The following is a 23759-nucleotide window of genomic DNA, read 5'->3' as shown; positions in this document are numbered from 1 at the left end:
TATTGCAACTTGTAACTGCCATATGATTAAGAGGTCTAAAGGACTTCTAAAGCTTATGGAACTACCATTTTAGCACAATATTTTGTCAATCCAAAAAAAGGTATCAAAACATGGATTCTGCTTGATTTTACATTTGGACTAATACAGCGCCAACCCCTTTATGATATGATATGATATGATATGATATGATAAGGCATTTGTAACGCGCCTATACACAAGAGTTTCAAGGCGCGACGAGGCAGGGGGGGGGGAACTAGGGGAAGACAGACAACGATCCTACTAGGCCAGGTGTCATTCAGACCGCGCAAGTGCAGTATCGAAGATATGTTTTGAAGAAATGATGCTTATAAAAGTGTTTAATTGTAATTAAATTAAATAAAAAATGTAAACCTTAGTGAATAAATAGTATTTTGATATATTCACAATGTGATATTTTTTCATTATTCATGATAATAAGTCCTCATTATCATGTTCCTTTATTGAAATTCTTCTGGACGGCTTTCTTTATAGTTTTTCATTTTGGTATATAATTCCATCGGGACCATTGACCATCAAGCTGCCATCATACATAGATTTAGAAACAATTTGTAAGTCTAACAAAAGAATTTGTGGAGTTTTAACAAAAAGCAAACAGACAGTCACGTACATCAAAATCTCACAGATGGGAGACGATTACAACTAAAGACGATTCTTAACTCAACTACAACTTCACCACATCAAAAACCAGAAACACTTCTCAAGGACAAAACAACGCAAAGAAACACTTATTTGCTTTTCAGAAAGTATTGAGCCGAACTTACAGGGAAACATTGGTGAGCCGAGCCTCATGGTTAGGTATGCAAATTTGCCAAGAATTTCACAGGGAAGTCAGGTCTAAAAGTATAAAGTTCAAGGTTAGCTGGGTGGTCACTTTTCTTGGGTACAACAGACATAAGTGCGTGTGTGTGACATGGAGAAACAGCACTGTTTACATATGTTTTGGATTTCTCTGGTGCATTTCTTTTAATTCACACCACATATCAATGTCTACCCTGGCTGTAATAACATTACAAATAAGTGGATTTGTTTTCACATGGAATTTTCTTAAAAATCAAGATATACATTATTCACTCCCACAAAATTACAACTCTCTTATGGGCATGTCAGGATTGGGAAGGTTTTCTTGACCAACCGGACCTCTAGGATTGTCAATTCGTTACTCATGTACTCCAAGAAAATAGTAATGTGGCCAAACATACAGTAACGCTGCAGCAGTACAGATATACCCAGGGTGATATTGGCCGAAATTCACTATAGTTATTTATTTCCATTTCTGAATGAAAAGATGTGCCACTGCAATATGGTTCAAACTTAAATGAGCTACTGGCAGCAGGGATGCACTTCTTGGGTTAAGCTTTGAAGCTGGGTATCTCTGTACTGTTGCTTTGTTGACTTAAAATGATTGGTTGAATGATATGCTTGTATTATGATCCCATTCAGGATCGTATAAGCACAATAAAGCATTTCACAATGTTTTTGTGTGCTTGAGGCAAATAAGGACAGTGCTCACAAATGTTCCCCTCAACATAAACAGTAAGAATGTGTCCTCAATGGCTGCACACCTTACAGCCTAATGAACGGTGGGTTATACAACAAACAAAATTCCTATGAATATTCTTAATTTCACTTCCTGAAAACAAGTTTACTTTTTATATTTCATTAACCAAACACACATTTTGCATTTTTATGGTATCATTTTTAAAACATTTTATATTTGTTTGTGTATGGAGCGGTAATGTGGACGTGTTGAACTCCAAAACACAAATGATGAAGAGATTTTCTTTTCCCGCTGGAAAGAGCAATAACATTTAGAAAACAACATATCTTAAATATTTTCCTGCAAATCAAGAAATGTGCACAGCATCACAAAGATGGGCATTACAAATCCCACACATTGCTTGACTCTCTATAGTAATAAAACTAAGATAATTGTATCGAGACTGAAACATGAGGCGCTTTTGCTTCTTGTTCTGTCCCCTATCTTTAGTGGTATCCCCTTATACCAAGGAAACAAAGTCAAAAGTCCTTAGGTCCCCTTTGCCTTTTCAGGGACCACAGTCCTACACATGGACACTGTTGAGGGTTCCAGCTGCCATTGAGTGACACAATGTGAGCACAGTCAGCTTGCCCTAGAATGAAGGCATCTGAAAACTTCAACAACCATCAGTGATCCTCTCCTTGTCCGTCGCTACACTAGATGGACTCTTATTCCCAATGTCTGAAATAACCAATTCCAATGTCTTGGAACCAGGGTGATGTGTGTCCTCCTAGCAAAGTCACTAATAAGTCTGGGTCTACCAACCTTCACCAATTGTAGATTGTGAAGTAGTCAATGCTTGGGAATAGTAGGCCACCAAGGGGAGCAGAGGTAAAATTAGAAAAGCACCATTTTTGGTTCAAGGTTTAGATGATGTGATTTTCGGAACAGCTTAATATTCTTAAATGGAGAGTTGTAACGAGAATTGAAACACGGGACCTTGTGAATTTGTCATTATCTGTCAACTAAAGAGTCAATAAATAGTCCAATGCTTTTTAAATAAATGTCATGGACGACGAAAAGAGGTGAGAAAGTCTTCAAGAAGACGAGTCATTTGGTACCGCAAACGGAGTAGAGTCATCTAGGTTTTGTGGACATTGATCCACGTTAAAGGTGTGGGATTGTTAATGCTTGAGTTCACAAAGGTCTTTAGCAGGTTTAGTATGAGCAGTGAAACTTCAATGCAAGAGGGGCAGTTAGAATGATAACTATACCTGTGTGCTTTGGAATGTATTCTCAGGGGTAAGGAAAGGAAGATGTGGAGCACATTAGACGTCAAATAACATAGATCCAATGATTTCTCCTATGCTGGTCCATCACTTCGAAAGATAAAATCCTGCAACTAAGATAGCTATCGCAAGACTGTATAGGATGGCGACACCCTGGCCCCAAATATTCTCAGTGAAAAGTTGCAATTTGCCTCCAAGATTAAAAATGTAGGCTGTTTTTGGCATGAGAATCTTGGAAGTGAGGCGGAGGTTAGTGCAAAGGTCCAGCCAATCATTTACTCACTGCAAATACTCTGCTAGGTTTGATCATTTATTCCCGACAAGGACCGTGCGATTGTGGTGGGGGCTTTAACGAATGTCCACTTGGATTACTGCAACAGTCTTTTGAACGGCATCCCTGCAAAACAATTGCATAGGCTCCAATGAGCCCAAAATGGAGCCGTCAGACTGGTAGGTCACCTGGGCAAGTCAGCCTTCATCTCCCCTCCTCCCAGAACATTGCATTAGCTGTCAGTGGAAGACCGCATTAAATTGAAGGTGGCGTGCATAGTTTTTAAATGTCTTAATGATCCGGCCCAAAGCTTTTCTGAGCGATAAAATCTGTCGGCACCAACCGTCAAGGACACTCCGATCTAAGGACCAGCTCCTGCTGAGCGTTCCCAAATCCGTATGTGTTTCTAGAGGAGATAGACGATTCGCAGTTGCAGTTGCAGGTTGGAAACTTTGGCACAGTATCCCTTTGGAGATCAGGGCTTGCGATACCCTTCTTCAGATCCGTGAGGCCCTTAAGACCTTTCTGTTTGAATAACAGAAGGGGTTTTACCAGTTGCATTATCCCGCACTGCCTGTTATAGAATGCCTGGATGCCCTTCTTTTTGGCTATTTGAGTTGTTATCTCTTGTTAATACCAACTGTGCCTTTACACGGTTGAGTACGTCCTGAGCGTGTTATAAATAATCAAATCCAACCAAATTAAATGGTGTACTTTAATAGAATGAGACAGCATCAGCTACTTCTACAGCTATGTCATCCTCTTCTTAAGCACAGCTTTAGACGACTCTGTAGAGCAAGTTTCATATTGAAGAACTAAAGGCACCAGCCAGCACCAGGGGGATTCAGGCGCAGCTTGTGCTCACAGGTGTTTATCCTCCTTGTGCAACAGTTCCTAGCCAACCCCATGAGGAGATACTGCTTTGGCTCGGATTTTGCTCCAATACTACATTTCAAAGTTTCATAAATTACTATGACTAATTCCTCTCATTTTCCCAGTTAAGACGTCTGAGCGAGGCAACAGTGTCTCCATAGATTCAATTAGCTCCCAATTTGTGCTGGTCTACTCTTACTTGTGCGTGTACTTCGCTCACTGCGTTTCCCAAAGGCATGTCTGCGCCAACCTTACATCAGTCAACACTTTTGGGAGATTTGTGCAGGAGTGCAATAGAATCCTATTACCAAAGGGTCGGGAGGATATTGCCCAATGTCAACCCTAGTATTTTGGTGAGCCTCTCACTACAGAGGCTAATTGCTGACAGCTGCACCTTGTCTTCATAGCCTCCTGCCAGGAGATTCTATCCCTGCATCTGACATTGCAGACACATTCTCCATTGTATCGAAAAGATTACAAAGGAAAGCTCAATGCTTCATTAGCAGGCGGTAGGTAGATTTTGATTGCAGATCGCTGGAAAAGCTTTCAGTGGTTAGAACGTAGCAATGCTTTGCATGATTGCAGCTGTCGTACGTGGACGGGCATTCTGCTGTTCATTCATGGAGCAGCGAATGGAATTGACATTAATAATTCAAGCCTGTGAAATCGCTGATAAATTTGACAGTAGACAAGGCCCACCTTCACCAATTAGTGTGTCTGTTGCTCTGCTGTCTCTGACTTCGTTCTTGCTCTTGTTTGAGAATGTTCTCTCTTGCATCTTGAGCTGCGTATGACTGTATCGGGAAACAATTTTCAATTTTGGAGATATCAAGTGCCTCCCTTTATAACCAAAGACAGCTCAGAGCTGAATCAAAAAGATGCATGTTAACGAGATGCTGAAGATACAGTAAACAGCTGCTCTTTTTTGAGCTCCCTGAACCAGGCACCATCAATATGTCATTGAAGTATAAAAGAGTTACAAAAATAAGTTTAAATGGGACAGATTTGTCCACAATATTTATTTATTTAATTGTTTTTTATAACACACCTAATACCGTATCTTAGTTCAGTTTATAAGCATGCATCCGGAATCCGAACCTCTGATGCTCTGCATGGTCTTGCTTCCAAGACCAGCGCGTTGCCCCTATCCTCGATTGGAATGCTTCTCACTTTTTGATGGATGACAATTAAAAAAAACTGTGTCACATTTTGGCCTCTTCTCAACTGCTCCACCCAATCCGCGGTCACCTCCTGAAGTCCCTCAGACCCACCTGAGCCACGGGCCTTTAAACAGAGGCTACAAACACGTGATGAGAGGTAAGTTCAATCTGTGGTACAGATTTTCAAGCAGAAAATGCAGGTTTCTTAGCAAGAAAAGCTTTTCAAGATTCTCTTCAGATTTTAGAAATTATCCTCAGATATCCCAAAATTCTGGACATTTCCTGAAATGTTCTGTCAGTGCTTATGGATTCTCCTGCTCTGCCTGCACTTTAAGGAAAAGAGGAAGCTCGCAGTATCATACATCAGTGAGGTGGGGCAGAAGAGCCAGCTCTAACGCCAGGGTAGCTCGAACTTTTTCCTTAACATTCCAAAATGTGTATAGTGCGTGTCGTTGAAGTAGATCGGTCTGTTATTTCGCATTACACTAATACATTATTATGGGCCTTCACAACAGCTCTTGTGCGCATTTCCTTCTTCCCTCTGCAGGTTGTTCATTGTTGGGCACTCTGAAATTTGAAACTAATTCCTGAGGAATTGTTCCAGAGTACTGGATTCCATCTGCTCATGACCTTGTGTTCTGTAGACCCTCAAACGGCTTCATGGCAAATACACGGTGAGGTTGTAAACATATCTATGCAGTAGACCTCAGGTATGTTTTGTTTTATAACAAAGTGCTGCACATGTATGGGTCAGTATCTAATAGAAAAGTAAATGTTTTCATATGGTGGACATTTATATTCAGGTAATTGATTTACTATGGATCCTAAGTTAATAGAATTCAGTGTTATCACGGTTCCCAAGATACATCAAAAAATTGGAAAGAAATTGTTGAATTCTGCTTTGGAATTAAAATGATCTCTAACAAGCAACTTTCCTGATTTCCACCTATCAATTGATTTATTCATGTGTATATTTATTGAACGATTGCTACATAATGCCGCTTTGGCTTCAATATCGCTCATAATCTCGCATTACTTTCCCAGTATTGAACAAGTCTTGCCTTCTTCGGCTCCTGTGCATGCACCTCTGTGAAAGAATAGATTTTAGCAGCAATGTTGCCCGCAGGAGCAGTAATGGGATTCTAGTGAAAGATAATTGACTTTTTTCCTCGTTATCTGGCCCGAGATGCCTAACCTAAGGCCACCAATTACCCGCCAAGAAAAAATGCTGCGGGATGCCACACCGCTCGAATTAGATCATTGTGTACACAGACCAACCAAAACGCTTAGCAGATGCATTCAGCAAGCATGCTCGCTCTCCCTGAAAATTGCACCCTCAGCAATTTAATGAAGCACATAGAAGTGTATTAATCACCGATTTGCAATGAAAGGATTGGTTTCATTGGTATTTAGATGTTCACCGTGTTTATCGATTGCGCTCTTCTGCGTAATCAGCTGAACCACAATGCACAGTAGAAAATAGACTGTGATATGGAAGCTGACACTGATGTATACAAGATGCAATGACATTACATATTCTCAATCTCTAGTTTGGGGCACCGGGGTGACATTACCTCTCATAAGTCAGAGTCCAATATGACAGAGAGCACTATGACAGTAAAGTCTGTTGCCTGGCGCTATACAAGCTCTTGCAAACCTGCTTACTGAGTTGTGGGCCCAAGAAGAAAGTGAGTCCTATGAAAGAAGTCTACTGTATGCTCAGTACTGGTTGCTGGGTGTAGATATAAGCTGGCCAAGTTAGGCTCTTAATAAAAATGAATCCATAGATAGAGGTAGAAGTATCGGATTTTCTGATAATCTTGACAATTTATTTTCAAATAATTTACTAATACAGTGGAATAAAATAGGAAAAATAAAACATTAAAAGGGAACTCAAGATGAAATAGACGAATTCTAAAGTCTGAGGCTAGGGTTGCTGGCTATGTAAAATATGAGATAATGAGAGTTTTCCTGCCATGAAATCTGATGTGTGCACTTGATCATCCATGTAATTTTATGTGCTGTTCTGTGTTCACACCGTGTTGTGTGTACACACTTGACAATTCAACATGCTTTTTGCAGTTTTCCCACTGACAACGCTACTTCTGATCAAGCAACCTCCTGTGGGGTGTATGTTGGCATATTACAGGTTCGCCTTATAGGTATTCACGGAGCCAATGGAGACGCGGCTCACATGTCACATGCGGAGATACATACTCTCCTAAATAGGATCGGAAAACCAGAGAGAGTTACCATCTCTAAGCTGCTCTAGGGGGAAGGTCGGCATTACATTAGGGGAGTCAAATGGACAATATCCTGCTCAACCAGTGGAACTAAGAGTCACTGCCCGTGGAAATATGGGACAGCTCTTCAACCGGATGGCGCGCGGTCATGCGGGTCTGCAATCACGATTCATCTCTTTGTGCCATATCAGAGGGTAGATTTGCATTGGCATATCAATCTGCTCCCGCCCACGAGAATAGTCAAGCACGGAGCGGCCAAGAAGGTCCGCTCTGAACAAGAGTACCAGCAGGCCCATGGTTCTGCTTCCGCTGTCTCCTTGTGTGATGCGTTGCTGTATGTAAAGTGGCAGATCTCAATGGTTACATGCGATCTTACCGACCACAATTACAGAGTGGGACATTTCATTGTTAACATAACACCGGAAAACAGATTGATTATTTCTTATTACATTTGGGAGTGGGGGTGAACCCCACACCCAAACTTCCCTTTTTTCACCCCTTTTCAAGCACCCCAATCCCATCACAACCCATTTTAACCCCTTACACCACTACATTTTATATATTTATTTAAACCTTTCGGTGTTTTTAGTTATTATTGTCCACTCTGTTATGTGCCACTGTTTTGTTTCCGATAAAATGACTGGATACCATCTCAACGAGGTGGTTTTCACAGTTTCCAGTTTCCTTGCCAAAGCATGGCGATGAAGATCAAAAGAATACCACACAAGCCCTACTGTAAGTTTGCAAACATTTGATTTGATCATGTTTATATATTGCCTGCGTATTGTTTTTTTAACTACCATGATTTTACACTGTGCTTCCATATTGAGCGTCTTTTTGAAATTGATTTTACATTGTTCATGCTGTTTGCCTGTGCACTGGCACTTTTATAGGATTGAAACCGAAATAAAGTATATTCTAATTCTGGTTCTGCTTTCCTAAGTGCCACCAGTGAGCTGTGGCAGAGGAGCGTCATAGCTCCAGGTGCAGAGAGCAAGGGATCCACGTGTGATCACGCCAACTAACTTAGGGTGCACCCTCATTTGCCAAAAGGGTGTGTGTGCCCCTCTACTGAGAACGAAGAAGGGGCAGCCACTCTTCTATGGCATGGTGCCTTTTACTGGTGTGACATGCACAGGCAGGTCTTCTGATATGCTTGGTTGTCCGGCAAGTTAAGCAGATAGGACGGCAGAAGGTCAATGGCTGAAGGTCAATCCCCGGTAAATCAGTACAGGTCAACTGCTTGAACCATCACACTTAGCTCATTAAATGAGCAGTGGTAGAAGTGTACCGAACTATGTAGTGGTACTGCGGTCTCAGCCTGGGAGAGGGTAGGTGGAAGCATAGTGCAACATGTGACAAGGTGTTACAGCCGGGGCATTGCAATATTCTAAGGGAGTAGTAACTAAGGCTCATATTACTTTACACTTGCACAGGGACATGAATGGACACATCCTCTATGTAGAATGGTGAATATGGTTGTAAAAAGTAGAGGAATGGTAAACAGATCACAATAAAAGTAGTGGAAGACCGTTCCCGACCGTTCCCACTCACTTTGATCACTGTAAATGGGATGAATTTGCCACTATGCCTTAAGAAACTGAGGGATGGGTGGACTGGAGCAGAATCGGAGCAGAGTTTCAACCTCTCCGTTGTGGCCGTTCAACGACACTTTTTCACTGAATTTTTTATAGGAGCAGGTCCCCCATACCACCCTTCTACAACCCTCCAAACTTTAGGCAAAAAACGTAGTGAAAAAAAGCCTGGCGATGTAACGACGTTGTAACATGTACAAGTTATCACTGCTACCATTAGCCTTTCTAACACCAAAGGCGTTGTACAGGGCAATCGGGCTTCCTCCGTGTGACCACTCTCTTCTAGGTGGTCACCAGCATTCTTGGCATATATTTTCTTCCTCCTACTTTACTCCCTGTCCTGGTTCCCTTAATTCTGAAATCCACAAATGACACCTTAGTATGGTTAGCATCGCAGTGTCGTCTCTGTGGTGGAAGTATTAGGGTTTATACTAAACCTAATAAAGACCTCTTTGAACTCAAGCTTACCTCCATTTCAAAAGATGCATACAGTATTTGCACAATTGTGGCCCCCGAAAACACGTCTGAGTCTATTCTTTGTGTTGTGTAAAGTCTGTATCTATACTTGTGGATAATCATATGTTCATGTCATCAGGAATGACTTCACATATTATTGTAATTGAAATGGTTTATTTATAATGGATTAGTACCCAGAGGTTTCTAGGCGCGGACCGAGGTTCGAACCTGTGTTGCTCTGCATCGTCTTGCTTCCAGGACGAGCGCTTTTCCCCTGAGCTATCTTCCCAAGCAACATTACATATGACAGACCTGGCATGCTTTTGAGCAACCTGCTGTGCCCCTTCACCTTCTAGAAAAGATTGTCAAAAATGAACATTGAAATCACAACACTGTCTAAGAACAGAAGGTTGGGACTCATCAACATTATTTTGACTCACCTTCTCCTGCAGGCGCTCCAGCATGGCGGCGAGGTGGGCCTCCCGGTTTTCTTTGTTCATCTCCATTCTCTGCGTGAGCTTATGCTTGGCCATCTTGATGAAGTTGTTGTTCTCCTCAATGGCTTTCTGGATCACTTCCCGCTCATGCTCTCGCTTCTCCGCCAGGTGCTTCAACAACTCGGCTTCCTGATACTAGAAATGGCACATGAAATTAAAGTTTGATTAGTGTGTCAAACTAAAATCTATGACCAGAAACTGACAGCCTTACTTCCTCTCTGCTTCTGCACAGGTCCTTACCAACAGGCTGCCCAGAATGTCCATCCACTTCCCCTATAATTGACTGCCTAATTTCATCTCTGCTGCTGCACAGGTCCTTACCACCAGGCTTCCCAGAATGTCCATCCATTTCCCCTAAAGTTGATGCCTAATTTCCTCTCTGCTTCTGCACAGTTCCTTACCAACAGGCTGTTCAGAATGTCCACCCATTACCCCTTCTATTGCCCCCTGATCCCTTGTATAAGCCCTGTGTGTTCATTGCCCCTGTTCCCAACCTCTCTTTCTTCTGCTTCAAAGCTGTTCTGAAACCCTATATTACCAGCCCTAAAGCAGGTAGGCAGAAGCCACACTCACACTACTGGAAGTTGTTTGCACCATATACCAATCTAGTTCAGGTCTTAATTTTTCTCTGGCCCATTTTTTGTGCAGATGATTGGTTTTAGGACCTGGCACGTTCTAATATTTTCAATTTACAAGGGACCGGAAAGGAAAACTGAGCAAAACAAGTCTGGGCGAAATAGGAGTGGTCAACTATAGCTCTACGGTGCAAATGACTGCCAGCCACAGATTCATACAAGCTTCAATTATTTATGATACCTGACCCCTGCTGGCATGAATGTCAGGAACAGAGGGTCCAGAATGGGCTTGAATCAGCAGCCTAGAGGTGAAAGGGTGTCTGACACTGTGCTCGCTATACCATATACCATTCCAGTTACTGAATGAGAAGGCTAGTGATGAGACGGCTGTGCTGCCAAGATCTGGAAAGCAAAGGGGAACTAAGGGTTTCCTCGCGGGGGATCACAGCCACTTTTTTCAGTGGTAGCATGTTGACTCCAGGTGTCAAGAATGGATACTCTATAGACACAAAATGGTGTCTCAAGACAAACTAACTATAATTTAGGCATTTGTGAATGCCTAAATTACATCACATTGAATGTTAGTGTTTTTTCTAAATTGGTTTTTGTACTTCTGTATATTATTGTTTGTGTTACTATGTGGTTATGTATTTATACTTGGTATGGGAATGTGGCCATTATAAAAATGTATTGTATTGCCTGTTTTCAGATTTTTGATGATTAATACAAATTATGCAAATTATGTTCTCTGTGTAGTCTTCGATGATTCCTGTTCGAGCTCCTGTATAAGACTGAGTTATGAATCAAAAATGCCTAAATTATAATTACAGTTTGTCGTGAGACACCATTTTGTGTCTATAGTATTGTTCTCCCCAGGTGTCTGCAAATTAAAAGGGGATTTACCCATCCACAGTTTCTAAAGAATGGATCCTCTGTTGCATGCACAGCTTTGCAGGCCACACACGGGGACATTGAACCCAGCTAACGAATGGATCCTCTGTCACATGCAAAGATTTGCGGGCCATACACAGGGACATTGAACCCAGCTAAAGAATGGATCCTCCATCACATGCAAAGGTTTGCAGGAAACACACGGGAACATTGAACCCAGCTAAAGAATGGACCCTCCGTCACATGCAAAGCTTTGTGGGCCATACACAGGGACATTGAACCCAGATAAAGAATGGATCCTCTGTCACATGCACAGCTTTGCGGGCCATACACAGGGACATTGAACCCAGCTAAAGAATGGATCCTCTGTCACATGCACAGCCTTGCGGGCGTACACCGGGACATTGAACCCAGCTAAAGAATGGATCCTCCGTTCCATGCACGGCTTTACAGGCCATACACAGGGACATTGAACCCAGATAAAGAATGGATCCTCCGTCACAAGCAAAGCTTTGCGGACCGTACACAGGGACATTGGACCCAGCTGAAGAATGGACCTTCCGTCCCATGCAAAGCTTTGCTGGCCTTACACATGGACATTGAACCCAGCTAAAGAATGGATCCTCCGTCCCATGCACGGCTTTGCAGGCCATACACAGGGACATTGAACCCAGCTAAAGAATGGATCCTTCATCCCATGCACGGCTTTGTGGATCCTCCGTCCCATGCAAGGCTTTGTGGGATGTACACAGGGGCATTGAACCCGGCTAAAGAATGGTTCCTCTGTCCCATGCAAGGCTTTACGGGTCATACACAGGGACATTGAACCCAGCTAAAGAATGGATCCTCCATCCCATGCAAGGCTTTGCGGGCCATACACAGGGACATTGAACCCAGCTAAAGAACTGATCCTCTGTCCCATGCAAAGCTTTGTGGGCCATACACAGGGACATTGAACCCATCCTTACTCTGACAGTGCCCAATGGAAGCTCACTAAGTGAGGGGTAATGGAGACTCTTCTCTTAAAGCTAAGAAGAAGGTTGGCTGCTTGCTCCAATCTCTGGATGAACGGTCACGAGACATGTAATGCTGAGGTTGCTGCTTTCAGCCATTATTGTGCGGGCTTTGTAGTACATTTTCCCAGACATCCCATACTTGTAGCTTGAGACAATGTGGTAGCAGGAATGCACCAGACAAGCAAAGTGAGAGTCAGTGGAAAGGTTTCTACCCTTGTGTGTCATCTAGTAAATTCTTACAGCGATTCTTGTGCCATGTCAAATTGGCACCCTCCGCCCCATGTTCTTACTTCAATCAGCGTTACCTTTTATTCTACCATTTTAGCACTTGATCTCCCTCCGCCTCTATACACCTAGATTTGTGAACACGTGGTCTTTTGACCGCTACACTTGTGCCCCACCACATTAAACTAGAGTTCTCCAAGTGATGAATTCCTGTGCTATACCTGAATGATGGCCTGTGAACTCTATGACAATATTATTGATGCTCAGTATCATTTTCGTATTATAGATGGTATCCTTCTCCCACAGGAACATTATGTAAAGCAAGGCTATTATGCAAGTATATGCACAAAGGACAAGCATGGATGTGCCTGATGTCTAATACTCGCCACATACTATAATAGGAGGGACTATGCTATATATTACATTTAAATATATATCTGTATGTATATTATATATTGTAAATTGCAATGTGATGTATTATGTATGCATGCACATGTTATGTATATTATTTTTTGTAATAAGAGTAGCAGCTTTCACCCAGTGAGACATGTTTGTGATTATAATTCATTTAAATTGTGATTTGCCAGACATTAGATGCAGTATATCCTGCTGCAAATTGGTGCATAGTCACACTCTTGCACCACTGTTAGTGTGCTCCTCACACTCCATCCTTACCTTCCGCCTCTCTTCAGCTGCTTCCAATTTCTTCTGGATCTCCTCAAGTGAGGGATCTCGCCGCCGGGGGAGCGAGGCATTGAATTCGGGTATGCCGTCGAAGGAAGGAGGCTTCAGAATGACCTCGAAGGATTGACCGGAGGTGCGCTTGTTGAGCTCGATCACCTCCATGTCCGATATGACGCACCAAGTGAGGTCCACGGTATCTGCTGGGAGAAGAAGGCCAGGGTTGAACTCTGGTGAATGCATATGACGCTATCCGCAAAGATGCGCGCCATGCAATGGGTAGGATGCGACTTGCTCTACTAGTTCGATTAGACTAAAAAGAACAGAGAAGAATTTGAAAGAAATACTTAAGCCACGTTTTTCTTTGGGTTGGAGTGGGAATTCCTAATAGCTTATATTTGAGCCTTCTAGTGAAAGACAAAGGCATTGTAGAGTGGGTGTGAAGTTTAGAGTATCTCACTTCTTGGTTTAAGACTTGAGAATATATTTATTTGAAACACTGAGTCTACATCTGGTGCAATTCCACCAAATCGGAGAGAATTAGTTAGTACTACATTCTGTGACCAGACTATCCCGGGAGGATAGCTCAGCGGCAGCGTGCGCGTCTTGGAAGCAAGACGACACGAAGCAGTAACAGGTTCGATCCCCGGGTCTGCGCTTAGAAACCTCCGGGTGTTTAAGCGCGTTATAAATACGTAACTAAGACAAAAAAACACAATTACGCAACTAAGAAAAACAAACAATTCCTGTAACAGCGCCTCGATGCCTGCGGGCTGTGTGAGCGCTTTATAAATGTAAATAAATAAATATTGTTACTTGACACACTAACATAACTAAGACCACAGAACTTTTCACTGTGGCAGCCATTTTTTGTACCTTTTTTCTCTCTGTAGGCACTAAATGTTGTACAACATATCTTTCCCAGCCTAATTACGTTGTCTCACCAGTGCCGGAGTTCATTAAAATATCTCCATCAATTAATATGAATCAGTGACGATATGTACTTTATAAACCCTGCACTAGCAATCATTTTGTGGCTACTTGAGGATGATACCATCATGGGGGGTATTGCAAACTGAACATGGAGACACAGGCTGCCTACTATTGCACCAGGGCATTTCCCGCTCAGCAGAACACAGTAGAAGGACTTCACGTGTGCCTTCAGCCCGTCTTACCTTCATGCGTGTAAGCAGGATTCTTCAAGGGGTCGGCGAGGAAGCAGGAGCAGAAGAGGGACATCAGGGGCAGCTCCTTCATCTTCTCTTTGTAGGCTGAGGGCGGAAGGGAAGAGGTAGAGGCTCAGATATTGGACGCCTGTACATCACTTCCAATCCATCGCTGATCCTTACTTAGTGAATCGAGTCTACATGGATCAATGTGATTATCGCGAAGAGGGAAATTGCGGATCCGAAAACATCGAATTGCAAAGTCTCACTGCGCAGTGATCACGGTCGCTGACATCCCGCATACCCTACCCCTCATCCCCCCCTCTATCCCTGCGGCGTCCCATCCGTTCCACTAATGTGCGTTGGGTTAAGCTTCCAATGGCATGGAAAGGGGGGCACCCCGCATCCTCTGAATCCCATAATGCCGAACATAGGGAAGGAGCCAGGGGGACAACCCTACAACCCCCGCTCCCCATGTTCGGCATTATAGGATCCGATTATGTGCATTCGCCTTTTTTTCCCGTTATTTTTTGGGCAATACCGGTCTATGTGCTTCATGTTTTAAGGAAATTATACATTTACAGTGCGTAATATAAGCCTTTTTTGCATACTCTGTTGCAGTATTCAGCATAAGAGGGGTAGTAACATACAACAATTTCTTTTTACATCCTTCACATCCTCTCTTGGCAAGACATCAGCTCGTGCAAAGCAGTAGGGCGCTTCCGACCCTGCACTCACTTCCTATCACAAAGTTGCTGATGGTCACTGAGAGGGCCAGGTCTTCACAGCAAAGGGCTCAACAGATTCCTTGCTAAAAATCCAGCTGTTTCAGGAGTAAGGGCTTGCAACAGCATGCATGTATTCTGGAAAATGTAGGCGGTCTAGTTTGATGCTTTGGGAGTAAGGTCAGTAGATGCAGATACGTCTGTCGCTTCTGACAGCTGGCTTGCTATTCCCATGTTAAATACCTGGAAATTCCAGTGAGTGCATAAAGAAACCACTAACGAACAATTCTGGTCCAGACACTTCATGGGTTTCCCCGCAAAGATCTCAGGGACTTCGCACAACCACGGTTCCTCTATCTCTGTTATTGTTTCTATGCTATTAGAAGGCCACACCACTGGAATATGCTCAGTAGCACAAGATTGTCATTAATTTCCCTCTGTCAGATCAACATCCCATCTGATGCACTGCCTTCTATTGCACCCCGCCCAAATTATGCAGTAAAACACCTTCTCTCACAGTCCCATCATATCTTTCCAATGTCTTAGTTCTGCATGCCCATTTCTTTTTCCTGCTTCTCACCGCCCCCACTTTTATCCCTGCTTTCCTTTCTTCTTGCTCCACAGACTATATGTCTGATTAGCCCGGGTGAGGGCAAAATGCACCTTTTTCTCAGACAACAAAGTACCAGCGCTGTAAAACCACCACAGCGGTGCTTGGTGCAGTGAAAAGCTTTATACGATAAATATATATTCAGATGTTTACAGAGCAAGAAATGTAGCAAGCAAGCAATTTAGGGGGCAGGAGATGGAGAACTCCCGATCTAGAATGACAGATCATAGATAATAGATAATAGTTAGAGATAGATATATATAGATAGATTGAGATAGAAATAGACAGAGATAGATAAATAGAGATAGCTAGCTAAAGAGATAGAGATATAGATAGTGAGAAATAGAGAGATAGAGAGGTATATAGATAGATAGATAGATAGATAGATAGATAGATAGATAGATAGATAGATAGATAGATAGATAGATAGATAGATATAGGACAAAATTGCCCTAAACACTATCTGCCTCACTCACAAAGTGCTTAACCACCAAGCCCCCCCCCCTACCTTACAGATAGGTTCACATGGAAGGTATCCAATCGAACCACAAGATCTTCCAACATACCATGTCTGGTGGTGCCCAGATACAATCTAAAATGAGCCGGAGGTTCCTGCTTCCCAGTATTAGCTGCCCAGCTTTGGAACTCTCTCCCACAGAATATTCAAACCATTCAGACCTTTAACAATTTCAGAAGTCAGGCTATCACCTGGATACTAAATAAAACATAAAACAACAGCTCCTGATACCACTAACTGTTAGGTGATCGGCTCATATTACTGCTATGACCAATGTATAATATGTATAATGTTCAATTTATATATATGCACCACTGTAACTTTACCTTGTATGTTCAAACTGTATTAATGCACATAACTGTCTATTTTATGCCTTGTAACCATTACTATCCTTAGCGCCCAATAACCTCAGGGTCGGGTGCGCGATATAAATAAAATAAACAAACAAACCAACAAATAGCTAAAGAGATAGAAATAGAGATAGCTAGAGAGAAATAGAGAGCTAGAGAGGTAGATTTAGATAGATAGATAGATAGATAGATAGATAGATAGATAGATAGATAGATAGATAGATAGATAGATATAGCTAAAGAGATAGAAATAGAGATAGCTAGAGAGAAATAGAGAGCCAAAGAGGTAGATTATAAAAGATAGATAGATAGATAGATAGATAGATAGATAGATAGATAGATAGATAGATAGATAGATAGATAGATAGATAGATAGATAGATAGATAGGTCATTGTATTTCTATTTGGCCTAATTCATATCTTGACTTGCCCCAGGTTGAATGAGTGGCAGCACGGGAAATGATGTCTCCTGTTTCGTGACTTAACAACTTCAATTGTGGATGACCTCTCCTTAAACATGCTTATCTTGACTATGCAAAGAGGGCTATTTGCATTCCCTACCTTCGTCTGATCAATGTTTGCATCTTCTCGTTCACGGTGTAAATAACGCACGCACAGAGTAAATTACATCAGGCACATCTTGGACTTTTGTTGTATTGTTCTGAATTGTACCCAATAGTGACAGGTATAGGTTACACTTTTCATAGAAGCAAAAGCATTTGGAACCACAAAAAAGCGTTTGGCATCAGTGCTAAAGTGATAACAACCAAATCCCTGATCATCTAAGGCACTGCAGAGATCATCCCTCAATCCCTCTTTTCCCCAGCGCCCATTGCCCACCCGTGCAGGTACAGTGTGGTCTCCTGGCCTAGAGCCACGTCGATAGGGATGCCAACAGGCGGCATCATCTCTGACTTGAGAGAGCGGGAATGATCTGCCGACTTACCGGCAAGAGTCATGGTGCTGGCAGGATTTTCTTACGCTTCAGTCAAGAGCACGGAAACTGGACCTGGAACAAAAAGACACATTTGCGTTTAGATGGCGACTCAATGCTTTCCAAGGCGACTAGTGCACTGTGTGAAGCGAGCTGCCTCTCAACAAGGCCATGATGACTTCTGCAATTTCAGGATTTCTTTACTGAAGCCACAACTCATTAACAGCACACTGCATGAGTACTGCACTGTCCCAGCAAAAACCCAGGACAGATCTGTATAGCACTAACTCCCTGTTTCCATGACAACCCCACATGTGAATATTTGGCTTTCCCGCCTCCTGAGGTTTATTTGTGATGGACTAATAAATTGGAAAAGGATAGGTACTGCAGGAGCTGATGGAGGGCAGATGTTGGCTAACACACCTGAAAAATACCAGCCAGTGCCACTAACTATACCTAGGATGTGTATGCAGACGGTGCACATGCAGCCACCATACAATAAGATCTTGCTGGGTTAGAATGCTGACATGCACAGGTGCAATGACATTGATGTGTATTATGCTAGCACGCGGTTGGCCCAGAGGAAATTGCTTCTGATCCTGAGTTTGGACACAAATTCTCACGGGTAAGGAGCAAACCCAGGCGCACTCACAGCCGACGCGTGAGCAGAGTGACTGCGCGGCTATGGAATATTAACCCAGCATGCTTTCGTGACCTGTGCAAGGAAATCCCCACTGGGCAATGAACTCATCAGGCAGTGGGGGGTCTATTAATCTGAGCATGCTGCAATCACTATTCCGAGACAGAATCAATCCCGGCAAAGGGCGACGCACGCGCCGACCATGCATTGTTGATGCGCGCAGTCGCTGGAGGCCATGCTCGATCAACAAAAGCTGACACCACAATTCTGCAGGCAGCCTGGGCCTGAAAAAGGCCACCCTGTGGATCAGAAGCAAGCAGTAGAGCGACAATGATTACTGCAAAGTGCCACGTACAGTGGCGTGTCCAGAATCTTTTGACTGGGGTGGCCCAAGGGGGGCACAGACTTGTGCAGGAGTGGCATGAAGTACGAGCGCGCGCGCGAACACACACACACACACACACACGTCTGAATAGCATTAATGTACTATTTGTCTCCACTACCCATATCTACTTTCATTACTAACATTGATGTCTTACATTCCTGTATTTAAAGTTTAATGATCAAAGTTTAGGATAAAGGGGTGGCACCCGGAATCAGATTCCAGGTGCCACGTGCCACCACAGGACACGCCACTGGCCACATACCAGTCTCTCCAAACTCTAATGCCACAATGATCACATTTTGGGCATCAGGCGGCAATATTGCTGCCACCTGATTTACCAATCTGCAAACACATAAGCAGAAAGATGTGCCTGTATGTCCATGATGATATAAGCTCTTCAGAAAGGTATGGTAACGGTGATGTGCCCTAATGGAGTGCAACAGGACTTCTGAGTGGGAATGAGCAGAATCTCATAATCGGGTAGTGGGAACACTGTTACCACCGGTGGCAGTGGTCATACCTTTTGGTGGCATTAGCACGACTAACATCGACAATCTCATAATGAGGCCCTTTGCGTTTGTAAGTCATTAGCTCCTCATTATGAGTACGGGGGCAATGGTAAAAATGTGTGGGACTTTAAATATCTCTTGTTAATACCACACCATCTAATTATATGTTTTGACTGGCATTTATTTATGTTTTATAACACGTCTCATACAGTGGATCCGGGATTCGAACCTGTTGCTTTGCGTAGTCTTGCTTCCAAGACCAGCACGATGAACCTGTGCTATCCTCTGTTCACAGCATGGGGGGATTAACAGCAAAGGGGAAATAGAATGCACTGCTCTGGGTAAATAACCAATATTGACCACATGCATGACTTTCTGTGGACCCCTTGCAGTAACTATCCAATTGGAGCCCAACTAACGAAGTATTTAAAACACCCCTTTTTTCACCATTGCCTCCCCTACTCATAATAAGACCCTATTGTCCTTCTAGCCTAGATGTAGTAGACAATACCTTGGCTGCGACTGAGGATCTCTCCTGTCAGGATGCAGGCTTTTCTAGTCTTCTGACTGGAATCCCAAGGTTCACCTGCTAAGCCAAAAACAAACAGTGGTGAGCAGAGCAGGGACACTCGAGCCAGATGTTTTCAGCATTTTCTTATTTTGTGGCACATATGCTTTAGATGCATTTTCCGAGTACAATAGAGTGTGGAATGCCCATCACTCTTCCTGAGGACATCTTGAAACCATGTGCACAGGTTATCGCGAAATGAATTCTGGTTGATACCATTTTCCTCATACACTCATTATTAGGGTATTTATTAAGCACAGACCTAGCTTCAGGAAGCAACAGAGTGCATTACCAATCACAGCGGGAAGGACACAGTGAGGGAAGCATCGATACAAGGGAGTGGGGAGGTAACAACAGGCGATGGGTGGTCGGGCATCTTGGCAGCCAGGGATCTAAAAGCAGCCAGAGGAGGAAATAGTAAAGAAGTTGGCCTTGACAGGTTTCAAAGAGGCAGGTGTGATTTGGAAGATTCCAGAAGGAAGCTAGAACCAGCCCCTCCCATTGTGCAGCAGTCAGGAGCCGTGGACCGTGATTTTAGCCCCCTCTGCTCGCTGAGCACAGCTAGCCATCACCACGGGCCAGTTGCTCGCCCATGAGATATCCGCAGTATCCAGGCAACCAAGGAATGCATTAAGCGCCACATGAGACCTGGGTGGCGGTGTAGCATCTATGCTCCATCCCTACAACAATTCAGGTGTTTGCAGTTCTTTGCTGCAAATCTTGTATCAGTGTCATATATTCCTCTTCCAGTACCGTTTCATGGTGTTATTCCCCCTTCTACCACAGGCATCGCTTCCCCCATTAATTCTATCACAATGTGAGTGGTATTGTTTTCTTAAGGGCCAGCATGAGTATCGTATCCCCAGTCACAATCGTAGAAGACACCCCCTGCGGTCCGCATGGCTACCCTCGGCATTTCTGGCTGCAATCTTTGCTCTGTCTTCCTGTCTAAAGGTTTTTTTTACATTTGCAGAATATTTGAAACAAGTGGATGCTCTGCCTCGTGTACCTTAAGTCATTCATTCACTCACTTACTCCTCTATACACACACCCACTCACACTATTTCATGCACCCAGTCACTCTCTCTCACTCACACTCTCAGACACAGAATCAAGCACTCGGGCTTGTATTATGTTTTCCGTTCTCTCAGTAGTCTGCCATTGTTTCATCATCTCGACAAACAATTGTCTGAGGAACTGAAATAAATAGCAGCCACTGGGCTGAAAGAAAAAGGCGCGCAAATCAGTGCCTAGAAAGTCCTGAGCCAAATAAGCCATGTTGAGACTCTGATGAAGCAACCTACTCTGCTGTTGTAGCACTGATTTGGTTGGCATCCGAAGCATTGAGGAGGAAAGCGTGGTACAGTGGATTCACTGGTAAGCAGGCGTCTTAAAGCAATGCCCCATATGCCGAGCTCTGTGCGTAACCTAAATAAAGGGCTCAGGTTGAGATTTCGGCAGATCCACTGATGCTCATATCTTTCGGATGTCCAGAGCATGGGCACCATTTTGGACTACAACTACCATGATCCGTCACCACTGCCTAGGATAGCTAGGTCCTTTATTCAGTTACCGTGAGCTAGCACCTCTTATCAGTGCTTAGAGACAATTCAGGTTGTAGAGAGCGCTAATAATGATGCACTATGCATTTGCATTTGTTGTTTATAGTGTGATGACTGCTGATTCACGTGCACAGTCAATTGCTCTTTTAGCCTTCTTGAAGGATATTACGGCAGCCTGGGAAATCTGGTACCAAACTCTTGATACATTTTGGAAAGTCGATCATAATGCGATATGTTTTTAAATGGATTTTCGTATTTTAAATGTTTTTTTACGATTGTGTTCCAAATCTTGTATTAACAAAGTTATTCCATGAACTTCATTGTTTTGAAGTTGTCTAAAGTTTCTTTATGTAACCAAACCACAATAAAGAAATAAAGAATAATGTGTTGTTTAAATCAACGCATTCTTATAGACTGGCTGTTTGCCCAGAGAATTTTGTCTGCTGCCTGAAATTGAAGTTGTGCTTTGTAAATGGCTCTCACTTTCGTCAGTTTCAGGTGTTGAAATGCAGAAACGGATACTAGCGCCTGGCTGTGGAACCCGGGAAGCAGGTGCTACTTCTGGACAGTGAGAAGCTTGAAATGTATCACAGCGGATATTCCCACTTAACTGCACCCAACAAAGGTCCCCTGCACTTATTTCTTCTACACTCTGTCCGCCGGACATTTACTTCTTGCATTTACTGCTTGCTTTTACCTCGATTGTATCTTGGCATTGTCAAAGTGGCAATGGGCGTGGTAAGGGTTGGGGTCAAGGAGGTAGTTGGTCTCCCCATAACTTAAGTGCCTGTTAGGAGAAGTGAAAGATATGAGAAGCAAACCTTTTGAGAAGTACAAGTGGCAAAGTGCATGCATGGGGGGGGTGAATGCAAGGGGCACAAAGATGTGCATCCCGATTAAATACTGATTTTGAGGAATTGTAAATTCCCAAAAGTGCAGAAGGCGAATTGTTAATCATAGTGCACATTTGTTGCAGTTTTAAAAATGTTGGAATTAGAAAGAGATTCAAATGCATGCTCTACATTTCAGACACAGGTGCTTACCGTTGTATGGCACCAGTTGTCTAAAACAACTCCAGGTTGTGATTTGTGTTAAGCTAACCTTTTCAGATACAATCAGGTGCCAAACTAGCTCCCAGTTAGCTTGATCCCTGTGGCTACCTGACTCAGGGGCTCTCTGCTTACTTCCGGTGCATTGTCTTGCTTGTGACAATGAATTGTGGGTTACCTAGGTGTGCAGTTTGTTGTCATATGTCAGTGGATCCCCAGGACGTGAATTATAATTAGGGAAGCCAGCGGCACGGTTGAAGAACACTTTTCATAATCGTTTTGAATTAGCAGAAAGGAGAGACGGGTACTCTTGAAAGATGTCACCTTCTGCCAATCAGAGTAGAGTAGTAGATTCTATTTGAGTAATTTCGGCATCACCTTTTCCTGGCACATGTCGATAATGAAGGATGGATGCGCAGAACAAGTCCATTCCATTGGTCGATTAACCAAACTGGGTGTCAAGTAGGGGCTTGGCACGTGTGGCCCTCTGGCCCTGATTAACAATGCTTCCTATTGCTATCCTAGGTGTGAGAATGAAAGCAGCTGCTCGCCTGTGGATACCTTCAGTTCCACTTATCTTGCTCCGAGCCGGCTCAAGGGGCGATCATGTGGTGCGGTGGCAGAGTGGTGCTGCAGTTAAAGGGCACCGCCAGCTCACAATGTAAAGTGCCAGTCAATGAATTTCTCACCAATAGAAAGTCATTCACTGCCTTTACATGACAGTGAGTGACAGAGGCGCAGTGTGCCTGGCGCGTTCCTAAAGACTGGTATTATTTGTAGTCTACAGAATGTTGGGTGGAAGCGGGGGTGGAGAGCGCCCAAAATTCGCACACAGGGCGCTGGTAGACCTGGGGCCGGCACTGATCTTGCTGCTGATTGATCACTGCTCATCCAGCTCACTTTTCTTGCAGTTCGGTGGGGAGCGGCAGATGTGATCGTTTTGGTTCCAAGACTGGACCTGAGATCAGGGTCTGGGCTGGAGCCTGTTGGCCTGGAGGCTGACCACACTGTCTCTGCTCTGAAGACCTCAAGCCGAGTTCACTGGACACCATACACATGCAATAACACAGTAGCTGACCTTGCTGTTGTTTGGTAAGCCTTACAATAGGAGGTGAGCAACTAGGCACGGGTCACCATTTACAAAAACGACCAAATCATTTAGCCTGAAAGATGAAGCCCCCTTTGGGCAACCATGGATCTTAGGCAAATGTCCACCACAACTAACCAAAATACATTAAAGTCTTGAGACCCCCTTGCACTCTGGAAAAAACGTTCTATCCAAAGACAACGGACAGAAACCAAAGTTTGCAGGTCAGATTACCATAGAGTGTGCATGGCTGCAGAGAGACAGGCTCCTCCATTCAGAGGCAACGTGTTTCAAGCTATTGATATGATGAAGCTAAACTGCAGTTCTGTTCTTCCCAGGCCTTCATTCAAACAAGGACTCGCCATATGT

General features: G+C 43.5%; 1 protein-coding gene across 6 annotated transcripts in view; it reads right to left on the bottom strand.

Moving 5' to 3' along the window:
- The window catches only part of STMN4 (stathmin 4), a 39796-nt gene that overhangs the window by 2037 nt on the left and 14000 nt on the right, over positions 1–23759 (bottom strand). The window contains exons 2-7 of one of the 6 annotated variants that reach the window (XR_011260364.1): positions 19636–19710; positions 17603–17665; positions 14464–14559; positions 13283–13491; positions 9844–10035; positions 801–873 (exon numbers count right to left, since the gene is read on the bottom strand). Coding sequence is in view for 5 of the 6 variants with exons in the window: in XM_069605658.1 (XP_069461759.1) it covers positions 9844–10035; positions 13283–13491; positions 14464–14559; positions 17603–17615 (510 nt within the window). In the remaining variant the exon portion in view is untranslated. Of the gene's footprint in view, positions 1–800; positions 874–9843; positions 10036–13282; positions 13492–14463; positions 14560–17602; positions 17666–19635; positions 19714–23759 lie in introns of all 6 variants that reach the window. The other 5 variants (XM_069605658.1, XM_069605662.1, XM_069605659.1 and 2 more) reach the window with 5 other exon arrangements.

The sequence above is a fragment of the Ambystoma mexicanum genome, chromosome 4p, assembly GCF_040938575.1.
Source record: "Ambystoma mexicanum isolate Mex_15411 chromosome 4p, UKY_AmexF1_1, whole genome shotgun sequence".
NCBI classification, from domain to species: domain Eukaryota; kingdom Metazoa; phylum Chordata; class Amphibia; order Caudata; family Ambystomatidae; genus Ambystoma; species Ambystoma mexicanum.
Note: the sequence above shows the minus strand (reverse complement) of the source record. Positions and strands in the feature narration are given on the sequence as shown.